The sequence below is a fragment of the Emys orbicularis genome, chromosome 3 (assembly GCF_028017835.1).
Source record: "Emys orbicularis isolate rEmyOrb1 chromosome 3, rEmyOrb1.hap1, whole genome shotgun sequence".
Taxonomy (NCBI): domain Eukaryota; kingdom Metazoa; phylum Chordata; order Testudines; family Emydidae; genus Emys; species Emys orbicularis.
The window spans coordinates 129,724,993-129,738,670 of NC_088685.1; the positions used below are offsets into that span (position 1 = coordinate 129,724,993).

General features: G+C 45.9%; 1 protein-coding gene across 7 annotated transcripts in view; it reads left to right on the forward strand.

Annotated features, from left to right (window-relative positions):
* Positions 1-13,678, forward strand: part of AFDN (afadin, adherens junction formation factor) — a 213,834-nt gene that overhangs the window by 75,002 nt on the left and 125,154 nt on the right. For 5 of the 7 annotated variants that reach the window (XM_065400877.1, XM_065400878.1, XM_065400879.1 and 2 more), the window contains exon 3: positions 8,216-8,328. In XM_065400877.1, the coding sequence (XP_065256949.1) occupies positions 8,216-8,328 (113 nt within the window). Of the gene's footprint in view, positions 1-8,212; positions 8,329-13,678 lie in introns of all 7 variants that reach the window. The other 2 variants (XM_065400880.1, XM_065400882.1) reach the window with 1 other exon arrangement.

The following is a 13,678-nucleotide window of genomic DNA, read 5'->3' on the forward strand; positions in this document are numbered from 1 at the left end:
GCTCACTGGGGCAGACTGCAGTCTGTAATGGCCACTCATCATTGGCAAGAGGGTAGGACTTGCTGCCTTTGCCTATACCCAGGCCACCCCTCCGCAGCCTCAGTACCTTTTGTAGACCTTCCCCAAGGCCTGCAGCCTGGGGGTTTACCAGGCTGGAGCTCCCCAGCTCCCTTTGCCCTTCCCCAGCACTGCTCCGCTTCAGGTACCTTGCTCCTAGGCAGCTAGCCCTTCCCACTCCAGGGCTAGAGTGAGACTTCGCCTGCCTTCTCCCCAGGAGCCCTTCCTATACTGGCCCAGCTGGGCCCTGATTGGCTGCCTCAAGCCCACCCATGATTGGCTCCCCAGGACAGCCCTTTCCCAGGGCTGTTTTAACCCCTTCAGGGTCGGAGCGGGGTGACTGCCCCACTACAAATAGCAATAGAGGAAAGAAAAGATTTTTAAATAGGAAAGGTTGATTGTAAAACTAGATTGATTTAAATCAAGGCAATTTAAATCATCAAGTGGAAAGCCTTTTTAAATAATCAGTTTTAATCAACTGTTCCATTTGTACTTCAGTTATTTTCTAAAGAAAGGTGCATGCTCATTGGTTGACATAAACATTAAAATATCTTGATTTACAACTAAATAGGGCCTTTACATTAGATTTGGCACACCTTTTTGCCACCTAGGAGGGAACACTATAGTTGTATACATTTATTTAAGCAGTTACATAGCTTAATATTTTCAGATTCATAATAATTGTACATTTTAGTATGTTAAAAAATGGTGAATGATATTGTGATGGGTTAGGACACCCCCCCCCCATATTCTGGGATGCCACCTGATATACTGGGGTTTCACTGAGCCCCTCCTGCACACACAGGTAGGTCCACACCTAGCTGCAGACACTGACTAAAGTCAGCACTGTGTGAGAGGATTCACCCAGCACTCAAGTGCGCGCACACACCCCTTTGGGGAATAAACCCAAAATAATACTGTCTTGCGCTGTATAAAAAGATCTGCACAGCGCAAGCTCATAAAAATTCGCTCTCTCCCTCAATGTGAAGAGAGATGCACAACTTCTTGCCACCCCCCAGTTAGAAATTGCACAAACTGGGTTTAATAATCAAACACATTTATTTACTATGAAAGGCAGATTTTAAGTGATTATAAAGGATAGCAAACAGAACAAAGCAGAAACAATGAGGAGTCCTTGTGCCACCTTAGACTATCAAATTTATTTGGGCCTAAGCTTTCGTGGGCTAAAACCCACTTCAGATGCATGGAGTGAAAAATACAGTAAGCAGTATATATATTACAGCACATGAAAAGATGGGAGTTGCCTTACCAAGTGGGGGGTCAGTGCTAATGAGGCCAATTCAATTAAGGTGGAAGTGGCCTATTCTCAACAGTTGACAAGAAGGGGTGAATATCAGAGGGAAAATTACTTTTGTAGTGCTAACAAGGCCAGTGCAATCAAGGTGGACATCGTCCATTCCCAACAGTTGACAAGAAGGTGTGAGTATCAGCAGAGAGAAAATTACTTTTTGTAGTGACCCATCCACTCCCAGTCTTTATTCAGGCCTAATTTGATGGTGTCCAGTTTGCAAATTAATTCCAGTTCTGCAGTTTCTCGTTGAAGTCTTTTTTTGAAGTTTTTTTGTTTCAGTCTCTATGCAAATGAATAAATGGACATAAAGCAGACATTAAGAATTGTAACATTAAAAAACCAGTAGGCGAACACTTCGATCTCCCTGGACACTTAATAACAGAATTAAAAGTGGCAATTTTTCAACAAAAAAACTGGCTACTGATGTCAAAAGCTGGTTTAGCACTTCCAACAAACTCTGGTTCCAGATGCTTACTTTGTGACGTCTACCAGTTCAGTTGGTTGTCTTTCTTTGACACCATCAGCAAATACGTACTGCTTGAATGGTTCACTTCCAGCCTTGAAATTTATTATGGTTGGCATGAATGTATGTATGGGTGATTATTAGATGCCCATGTCATAGCAGCAGCATCTTCAGCAATTAGGCATCTATCCCGATACTTTGGGTTGAGAATATTGTCAAGAAAATGCAGTGGAGTAAGTGCTTGATCCAGCCACTTCTTTACTGCATGCAATTTAACTTTGTTGTTGGGTATTTCTTCTTGTTGAAATGTGCGACTCACCTAAGCATCGGACACACAAGTAGTGGCCATCAGAGATTGAAATGTAGAAAGAACATCATCAGCAATACAACAGCAATTTTTCTGCAGCTTGTCCCAGGCTATGGAAATAGATTTTAGTTTCTTCTTCAAGTGCTATCCCTGTGGATATTCTACTTCAGGTGTCAGTGCGTCCTGGCGCCATCAAACAGAGATTTTTGGTAGCAGTGTCTTGTCGGGGTGTGCAGTAGCAGTCTTGTGGCGCCACTGGTGCCTTGTCTAACACACGCATGCCCGACCCCCTTCAGTTCCTTCTCAACCGTCCTTGGCTTGAGACTGAGTTTGTTAGCAGTGTCGCTGAAAATCTAATCTTATTTTAAGGTTAAGTTAGATATCTTAGTTTTTACCCTTGTTTATTAACAGTTTATTTTACCTAGTATAGTTAGCGTTAGTTAAATCTAGTTAGATTAGCCGTTTAAAAAAACAACAACTCCTCCTCTCATTTTCCCCGTCCCCCCAGTTTTCACAACAGGGATGTCTCAAATATGGCTGGCTCTCCAGGCTTTAAAAGATGCACTTTGTGCAAGGATGCAGTGCCAGTCTCTGATGGCCACTACTTGTGTGTCCGATGCTTAGGTGAGTCGCACATACCACAGAAGTGCATTCACTGCAAGAATCTTAAAGCTAGAGCAAGGAGAGACAGGGATCTTCTCCTTAAACTCATTTTAATGGAGAAATCCCTCACTCCAACATCGGACCCCAGAGAACCCGCAACAAGGGACTCCCCAGGCACATCCTCCATGGACAGATTAAGTCCAACTCCTCTACAAAACCGAGGAAAAGGGCCATGTCTCCACCAAGCCGAGAGCCATTGAAAAAGAAATGGTCTCTGTCGAGATCGCTGCCTGCGGTGCCAACTTCCTCCAGCGTGAGCACCTTTGATGCATTGGGCACCTGCGGCACCGTCCACTCTGGGACCTCTGCTGGTAGGAGAAAGGAGTCGAGTAGTAGGCATAAAGTGGCCGCCTCCACCATGGAACCGATTACCCCTAAGAAGGCCATGGTACTGCAACTTCTCCACCTGTGATGACTCCCCCTCTGGCACTGGTCACACTTCCACCTAAGGCAGTGGTGCAGAAGGGTACGGTATCGCATACAATGGCACCGATCTCCCTTATGCACAGATCAGATATGGAAGTATCCTCTGCTCCCAGTTCTCCCCTGCTTTGCACCACCTGCTCACCGGTACCGATGGCGCCAGACTAGCCAGAATCCCCCAATGCTTCACCTTTTTCCAGTGATGAGGACGACAACATGGAGGAGGCAGTTTTCTCATCTGGACATTGCTCCCCATCAGGCACGGAACCTCATTATAGATCCAGGGAACAGAGAACCAGGGACATGCCCCCATGGTTCGCTAACCCTGGATGTGCCCTCCTATGCCATTCCCCATTCAATGGCCACAATGGAGACGCAGGGGCAGCCTACAGGTCTCAGTTCCACAGACCTCCCACTTCTCACAGGAAACCTATATGCTCTGCAATGACATCAATACCCAAGCCCTCTGAGGTGACGGGATGGGACCATGGAACATGAAACATACCCTCATCATAACTCTTCCTCCCCTGATGAGGCAGTAATGCCTCTGCCCCCCACTACTCCAGATGACTTCAAACACTTTCAGGAATTATTCAGGGGGGTGGCACAGAGCCAAAATATTTTTCTTGAGGCAGAACCAGACACACAATACCAACGCCTCAAGATCGTGCACACTTCTTCCATGACAAAAATAGCATTGCCCATAAATGACGCTTAATGGAACCTGCAGGAATGGTGTGGCAAACATCTGCCACTATTCCTCCAACCAATAAGCGTTTGGACAGGTAATACTATGTGCCAAATAAAGGTGTGGACTCCTCTTCTCATACCCACAACCTAACTACTTAGTGGTAGAGGTGGTCAACCAATGGGGCAAACAACCTCAATTCAGATCCATGCCCCAAGAGAAGGATTGGAAGAGATTAAACCTCTTCGGGCAAAAAGCTTACTCTTCAGCGACTCTTCAATTACACGGCATTACTCACTAATACAACCATGACAATTATGCCAAAATGAACAATTTCATCCAGGAAATTCCGGAGGAAAAAAGAGACCAATTCCAAGCCATCATCAATGAGGGCCAACGTATTGTTAGAACAGTGCACCACGCGTCCCTTGACGTGGCAGACACAGCGGCATGCACAACGGCGACAGCCATTGTCATGCACAGAGCATTCTGGTTACACTCATCGGGTATCCCAAGGGAACTTCAGAACAAAGTATAGGACTCCCGTTCAACAGGGACAATGTCTTCTCCACTAAGACAGATGAGGTCCTCCATTCCATGAAGGACTCTAGAGCAACACTGAGGACCCTCGGGATCTACACATCCCCTGAGAGGAGATGCAGATACCAGCCTTACAACCGTAGCAGAGACAATGTGTTGCAGCCCCAGTAGAGACCATACAACAACGAAAGACACAGGCACAGATCCCAGAGACATTGCCGTACCCAATCTCAGGCTATGATGTCCCAAACACCACCAAACAAGAGGCAATTTTGAAAAATTGTTTGAGGGTCTGCCTGACCTCACCCACCACCAGCTGAGTATCACAAACCTGTGGTTATCGGCCACAACCGTTATATCATACATGGGCTTCTATCACCACAGGCCACTGGGTTTTAGAAATCATTCGAATAGATTATACCATCCCCCTTACCTCCATCCCACCTACCCACTCCCCTTCTCACAAGCACCTTTTGAGACAAGAAGTACATTGCCTTCTACAATAAGGGGCCAGGGAACAAGTTCCAACAGAACTCAGAGGAAAGGGATTTTATTCCCATTATTTCCTTACTCAGAAGGAAAATGGAGGTTGGAGACCCATTTTAGATCTCAGAAAACTCAACAAATTTGTCCGTACTCACAGATTCAGAATGGTCACACTGAACTCGATCATTCCTGCACTGGAAGAGAGGGACTGGTTCTCAGCCCTTTACCTACAGGATGCATATTTTCACATTACCATCCATATCGCTCACGGACAATTCCTACGATTTACAGTGGGACAGGATCACTTCCAATGCAGAGTATTGCCATTTAGACTATCGATGGCTCCATGAGTTTTTACCAACCTCAGCGGGGGTAGTGGTGCATTTGCGCAAATAGGGAATATTGATCTTACCATACCTGTATGACTGCCTGCTAAAGGGCCCTACCCAGACAGAAATGTTGCACATCACTCAACAAGCTATATTTCTTTTTCACTCCCTAGGACTACAAATCAATGAGCAAAAATCTACCCTAACTCCAGAACAACAACTGGACTTCATAGGCGCACACCTGAACTCAGTGGAGGCCAAAGCATCATTGCCGATACCCTGATTCACAGCAATGACCTCCCTCATATCGGTGATCTCAGACAGCCTGCGACTCTTGGGACATATGGTAGCCACCACTTTAGTTGTAAAACACGTAAGACTACACATGCACTGCCTACAAGGATGGTTGAGCTTGGTGTATCTATACCATGAAAGCACAGTTTAAACAAAAGACTCCCACCAACCCCAGAGGTGCTGTAATCAATACAAAAGTGGACAAATCCAATAAATGTTTGCTCGGGTATCCCATTTCAACAGGCTCCACCATCCATATAAATCACAACAGATGCCTCACTGATCAGATGGGGTGCTCACCTGAACATATATACAATCCAAGGCAAGTGGTCCCCCACGGAAACACATTTCCACATCAACCTGCTCAAATTACGCGTGATCCACAATGCATGCCTACATTTCCTCCCTATTATAAGAGGCAAACAATAAGGGTCCTCACGGACAACATCACATGTATGTTCTATATAAATTGACCGGGTGGAGCACGTTCCTACTCCCTGTGCACAGAGGCCTTAAAACTATGAAATTGGTCCATAACACACATCACTATTACAGCAGCATACCTCACGGGTCGACAGAACACGATGGTGGACACATTAAGCAGACAGTTTTCCCAAGAGCATGAATGGGAACTGAACGATGAAATAACACAACACATATTCCACATGTGAGATCCCCACACATAGACTTGTTCACAACATTAGTAAACAAGAAAAAGTAAAAGTTTTGCTCACGAGCAGGACTAGGATCATGATCCCTAGGGGACGCTTTTCTTACCAGATGGAACGCACCTCTCCTATATGCATTCCCACAGATACCATTAATCTCCAGAGTAAAACACAAAATACAGACTGACCGGGCCAACATAATACTCATAGTCCCGACATAGCCCAGACAGGTAAGGGAACCATGTCTAACATGCATGGCGATCTGTACAGCGTTCACTCTCCCTCGCCTGCAGAATCTTCTTTCTCAGGACGACGGTCAAGTCCTCCATCCGGACCCGGAGAAACTTCACCTGAAGGTGTGGTTCCTACACTTGACACTTGAATTTTTGTTCACAATTTGAAATAGCGTTTACCCATCCTACATGGCTCCACCAACACGAACTAACCTGCTCAGAACAAGTAAAACAGGTGTTAATAAACAGCAGGAAATCCAACACGTATACCCTACTTGCCTCCAAAAATGGAAAAGATTCTTCCTATGGTGCCAAAACAAACACACATCTGCAAGCCAGGCACCACTGCCACTAATTCTGGAATATTTATTATCCCTAAAAAACTCAGGGCTTGCTACAAGCTCACTTAGGGTATGTCTAAACTGAGCCAATCAGAGCTCAGCTAGGGAGAAAGTATAAAATAGGAGTATGAGACCACCCAGGTGGGCTCAATGGATGATCCTGATGATGAGATACATGATGGTGTCTCTTGGAGTCAGAGGCTGGGTCCCAAAGCCTGTGGTGACTTTGCCAGTCTGTTGCACAGCTCCTGGATCCCCTACTAGGTCAAGCCCTTAATACAGTACATGACCTATTGTGCCATATTGATAAAATTTGACCTCAAAAGTTACATGTTTCCTCCCCACTCTTCACCGCACCCTCTCCCCCCTCCCCCCCCCCAATTTTGTATTTCTATAGAAAAGCAACTTTTAACTCTGTTTTCGATAGAGGCACGTGGGTTTAGCATATTTTATTTTTATTTATATGTTCTAAGAAATCATAAGTTTAGACCAGTGGTTCTCCAACTTTTTTTAAGTTAAGCTTTCATGTGCAATTTAAACTCTGCCCCCTTACATATGTGCATAGTGGGTTTTTACTTTTTTTCATACTCTAAAATGGCTTGGTTTATTTTTGTTCAACCTTCCCAAACATATTTGTGTTTGTGCAGATTGGATAAATTTCAGTCTGAAAGGTGAATGTTTGTTTGAAAAAGTTAAAAGGTCTTTTAAAATGGCAGTGCTTTTTCTTCCTGAGGCCGCTCAACATGCTATAAAAACTCCACGGCTCACCTATGCCACAATAACTGGTTTTCTACATATAAAAGCCAGGGCCAGCGTTAGGGGATAGCAAGCGCCTCATGCTGTGGGGCCCCTGCAAAACTATATTGCTCAGGCTTCAGCTTCAGCCCTCAGGTCCTAGGCTTCAATCCCATGCGGTGGGGCTTCGGCTTTCTACCCTGGACCCCAGCGAGTATAATGCTGGTCCTTATTGGCGGCCCCCCTGAAACCTGCTTCTGGCCTTGGACCCCTGGTTGAGAACCACTGCTTTAGGCATTCTTATCTGTAGATATTACTGTGTTCCACCTATAGTTATGCATGGGAAGTTTGTACTTCCCAAATTTCACTGTCTGTCCTACAAGTTCCACAGATCTACTTACAATGGATCTTCAGTTTGTGCAGCTACAGGGGTAAAAAATTAACCTCTTAGTCACTGGAAAAGGCATAGCTCCCTGAATTGAGAAGCCCTCTATAGCTGCAGAAAAGCATAAGCAGACCTGCTGCTGCACAGCAAACCTTTCTTTAAAGAGAGAATCAGTTTAATCCTAAATTTGTCAACTCTGACTAAGACAAAGTAACATACCATAATTGTGTTGAATCTTGAGGTGCTGAATAACCATTAGTTATCAATTTTCTCTTTCATATTTTGAAGAAGAAAGAAGATTAGATATAGATGAGAAGCCTCTTGTTGTACAGTTAAATTGGAACAAGGATGACCGAGAGGGGAGGTTTGTTCTCAAGAATGAAAATGATACACTTCCTCCAAAGGTAAAGTAATATGCAAGGTGATGGTTTTAGTTCTTAGGAAAGTGCTGTTGTGATTTTTGTGACTTGTTCAAATTCAATAAATATTTATTTAGATTTATAAAAGTGTACCTGTTCATATCATAAGTTTAAAAATAGCTTAAGTGCTTCAGTATAACTTACATTAACCTGCTAACAGTACAGAGAGACTGAATTCTAAAGCTGTGAAGATCTTTCAAAGAATAGATTCTTCTGGTTTACACCACTGGGATCCCAGTTTAAGCATTTTTGCTGCTCCCAACTGTGTAAGTATGGCATGACAAGAGAGTGAGTTAGTTACTCTCAAACTTACTTAGGACTTTAAAGGCCAAAACAACCACTTAAACTTTACCAGCAAATCTACTGGCAGGCAGTGTAGATTGTGGAGAACTAGTTTTATCCTTGCACCCAGAGGTCTGCCATCATGGGCGGCTGGTATAATAGGCTGGGGGGGGGGGGGAGGGCTAAGCCTCCCTTTCGAAGCACCCCACTGGCCTGCAGCTGTTGGAGTGCTATCGCTGAAAGGGTGCTCATGGCCCCACCCACTCTTCGCACTGAGGCCCTGCTCCAGGGTCCCACTTTTCCCCTGTGGCCCAACCCATACTGCTCTTCTTCCCGTCCCTGCTCTCTCTTCCACTGCGGGCCCGCCCCCCCCCCCCCCAACCTGTGTCTCGTACTTCTTCTCACACAACCTCCCCCCCCCCCGGGCTGTCTCTCGCGCTTCGCCACTGCTCCGCCCCCTCCCCCCCCCCGCTGCTGCTCATGCCTGTTTGCCCCCAGAGAAGCAGAGAGGTGTGGGCAGCAGGCAGGGGGCCCCCAGGGGAGGGGGCTGAGAGGCGCAGGCGGGGAGCCTCTTAGGGGAGGGGGCCGGGCTTGGGGCGGTCTGGGGGTGGAGTGTGGATGGGGCCTTGAGGGACAAGGCCAAGTGGGGGTGGGTCTCGGGGCAGAGCAGGGGGTGGGCTATGGTCTGGGTGCTGGTGGCCCTCCCCACTTCTAGGGAGCTTCCGGCGCTCAGGCCCAGCCTCCCCTGATGTGAAAGTCACGTGTCATGCATGGTTGCCATGTTTTGGACTTGCTTCACCTAGTTTTAAGGTGTAGTCTCATGAAGAGCCCAATTTGATTTCTAGTGTTTGTGTCTGATATTAGCAAAAATGAGACTGACCTGTTTCTTGTGAAGGTACCCAGGTCAGTTTTAACTTGTCTTCATAAGGGTCTGCTGATTTTCATTAGTGAAGTGTTGGTCCTTCTTCAAAAGGTGGTCCCTATGTGTATTCCACACATGCTTATGCATGCGCACCATGTGCCTGAGTCCGGATTTTCTTCAAAGCGGTGTCTGACCCACACACGTGCAGTAGCTCTCCTCGTTCTCCTGACAGAGGGTATAAGAGGCTGTGTGGGTCGACGTCTCTCCAGTTCCTTATTACTGCCACGTGGCTTGAGTTGGAATTGTGTCCTCCTTTGCTATTGCAGAACCTGTACAAAATTTAATTGTAAATAGTTTATATCTTAGCTTAATTCTAGTCAGTACATAGTTTAGTACAGAATAAAATACCCCCGGTCCCAGGACTGTGCCTAGGGTCCTGGGATTCAAGAGCTATCTCCTGCCATTGCTCCTTTTCTCTCAGCAGCAAGCATCACCGGTGCCTGTACCATCTAGGGTAAGGCACCTATGATTGCTAAGTGCAGATTCACTCCCACCTAAATATATGAGCACTCTGACCAGTCACTGATGAATTACATACAGGGTGACACCCGCAAATTCCTGGTCCCAGTTTTTCCCCCAGAAATGTACGTCTTGTACTCTCCAGCACACTCATGAACAATGGAAGCTCTTAGAAAGTCTGTCATTTCATCAAAAGAAAATATTGCACCAACCGTGTTATCCCAAATGGAATTTCCCAGACACTTTAATCCAAATATGTACTGGTTAAGATAAAACAGTAAGATAAGTTTATTATCTACAGAAAGGATTGGTTACAAAAGAAAATAAAAACGCAAGCTAATTCCTAAACTTTAATAAGCTAATAGGATTTAGAGCAATATCTTTCTCTCACCACAAGTTGTAATAGTTCACAGGCTGGATTTCCTTTCAGCCAGGGACCCTTCTCCCAGTTCAGAGTCCTTCAGGTGTTCATTGATGTCATGAGCAAAGAGATGGGAGGAGGGAGAGGTGAGTTGGAGGTCACTGTCTCTTTCTTATACCACCCTCCCCTTTTTGAGGATTGCCCCCCACTCGGCCCCTGCCCCGGGGTGTAGGCGACACATAGTCCCTTGTGGACGCAAGGGTTGAACGTTCCTGTGATGCAGTGTACATTTCTTGTTTACACCTTCCCATTGCTGAAGAATGGCTGCTTAAGCCAGTGATCACTCTTTAACACATGTTTCGGATGCTAGTGTGTCTTTGTCTCTGAAAAACTGGTTTGGACTTGCTTGTCTTCACCTTGGAGCATGTTATAAAAGTGATACATAATAGCTTCTCATACAATGCTGGTAGACACATTTTACCAGGACAACAATATTCAGCAGTTTGTTTTCAAATATCTCGCAAGGCGTACTTTGTACAAAATGTATCATAGTCTTGTAAAAGTGGTCACCATAATAGTATATACCAGTGGCCCATGTACCTCTGGGGGTAAGCAGAGGTCTTCCAGGGGGCACATCTAGATATTTGCCTAGTTTTACAACAAGCTACATAAAAAGCACAAGTGAAGTCAGTACAAACTAAAATTTCATACAATGACTTGTTTATACTGTTCTACATAATAAACACTGAAATGTAAGTATAATATTTATATTCCAATTGATTTATTTTATAATTATATGGTAAAAATGAGAAAGCAAGCAGTTTTTCAGTAATAGTGTGCTGTGACACTTTTGTATTTTAATGTCTGATTTTGTAAGCAAGTAGTTTTTAAATGAGGTGAAACTTGGGAAGACGCAAGACAAAACATTCCTGAAAGGGGTACAGTAGTCTGGAAAGGTTGAGAGCCATTGGTATAGAGCATCACAGCTTCCCATGAGAGTAAGAGCCACTTGCATTGGCATAAGGACAGATCCCTGCAGCGGACTGTCCAAAAGAAATGCTTTTGCTCCCCAACCTGGTCCAGGTCGTTTCCTCTATCAAGCCTTATTAGCAAAATACTATTTTAACACTTACACTAGGCTTGCGGAATTTAAAGGCCAGCTACCCATGAAAGACAGAGCCCAGTTCCAGTTCTCTTTGGGTGAGGGGAGGTTGGTAGCAAGGGTGGTTCTGTCTTCAGGCTACAGTAGATGCTGCAGGTACAGCATCCAGATCTTTAGCCACAGGACTGGTCATGCAAAGGGACTTGTCTTCAATCGTCGGGCTTTCTTAGAGAGGTCTTAGAAGTAGGATGAAATGTAATAGTGCAAAGTGCTAGGTCATACATTTAGGGACTAACAGCAAGAATTTTTCTTGCACACTGGGGACTTATCAGTTGGACGTGACAGAGGAGAAAGACCTGGGTGTACTAGTTGATCACGGGATGACCGAGCCAACAATGTGATGCAGCCGTGAAAAAGGCTAATGCAGTCCTAGGACGCATCAGTTGAGGTATTTCTAGTGGAGACAGGGAAGTGTTAGTACCATTATGCAAGGCATTGGTGAGACCTCATCTGGAATACTGTGTGCAATTCTGGTCTTCTGTGTTTAAGAATGATGTATTCAAACTGGAACAGGTGCAGAAAAGGGCTATTAGCATGATCTGAGAAATGGAAAACCTACCTTCTGAGAGGAGACTCAAAGAGCTTGCCTTGTTTAGCCTAATCAAAAGAAGGCTGAGGGAGTGAGATGATTGCTGTCTACAAATACATCAGTGGGATAAATACCAGGGAGGGAGAGGAGTTATTTAACTTAAGCGCCAATGTGGACACAAGAACAAATGGATATAAACTGGCCATCAACAAGTTTAGGGTTGTAATTAGGCAAAGGTTTCTAACCATTAGGGGAGTGAAGTTCTGGAACAGTCTTCCAAGGGGAGCAGTGGGGGCAAAAAAACTAACTGGCTTCAAGACTGAGCCTGATCAGTTTATGAAGGGGATGGTATGATGGGAATGCCTATGATGGCATGTGGCCCATCGGCGACTCCCAGTAGCAAAAATCCCCAGCTGCTGGAGATGGGGCACTAGATGGTTAGGGCTCTGAGTTATTACAGGGAATTCTTTCCCAGGTATGTGTGTGGTGGGTCTTACCCACATGCTCAGGGTCTAATTCATCGCCATATTTGGGGTCAGGAAGGAATTTTCCCCAGGTCAGATTGGTGGAGACCCTGGGGTTTTTCGCCTTCCTCTGCAGCATGGGGCACAGATCACTTGCAGGTTTAAACTAGCGTAAATTGTGAATTCTCTGTTACTCAAAGTCTTTAAACCATGATTTGAGGGCTTCAGTAACTCAGCCAGAGGTTAGGGGTCTATTACAGGAGTGGGTGGGTGAGGTTCTGTGGCCTGCAATGTGCAGGAGGTCTGACTAGATGATTATGGTGGTCCCTTCTGGCCTTAAAGTCTGACTCTGAGGTCCAAAATACTATCCAAGACACTCCCTCCCCCCTTTCGATAAGTCCAACCTTTTTAATGAAAAGACAGACAAGTCTCTTCATTCTCACATGGACTCGAGATCCACCTTGGAATCCCTTGGGATTTATACTCCAGCCCCAAGGAGGAAACACCAGCGACAGCACTTTCAGCTGTGACCACAGGCGCTGGCTTCCTCTGGGCCCTGAGGGTGCTCAAACCCCCCACTCTGCCCCAGGCCCAGTCCCCACCCATCCCCTTCCCCCAAGTCCCCACCCTGCCTCTTCCTGCCCAGTACTGCCCCCTCCCCCGAGCGCGCCCCATCCCTGGTCCTCCCCATCTCTTCTAGCGCCTCCTGTATGCTGTGAAACAGCTGATCACAATGGGTGGGAGGCGCTGTGAGGGAGGGGGAGAAGTTGAGTGGTGGGGTCACTGGTGGGTGGGAGGCGCTGGGGAAAAGACAGGGAGCTGGCTGCTGGTGGGTGCCAGCCTATGACTACCCCATTCATATACCTTATTCTACCAGCATCCACCTGAACCTCTTTGTAAGTGACAGAGGATTCAGAGGCCCGTTTCTCAGCTCCATCCACCACTACACCCTTCACATCCTCTCAGCCTCAGGTGAGAGGATAGTTTTGACATGCACGTTGAGATCCATGTATCACCACCGATGCCACCTACATCTCCTCCCATCATCTTTGGCGGGGGTCATCTTATTTTCTTCACCCACAGTTGGAACAAGATCGCCACAGGCAGTTGAGTTCTGCAGATTGTCCATCAGGGATACTCCATAGAGTATCTCTCC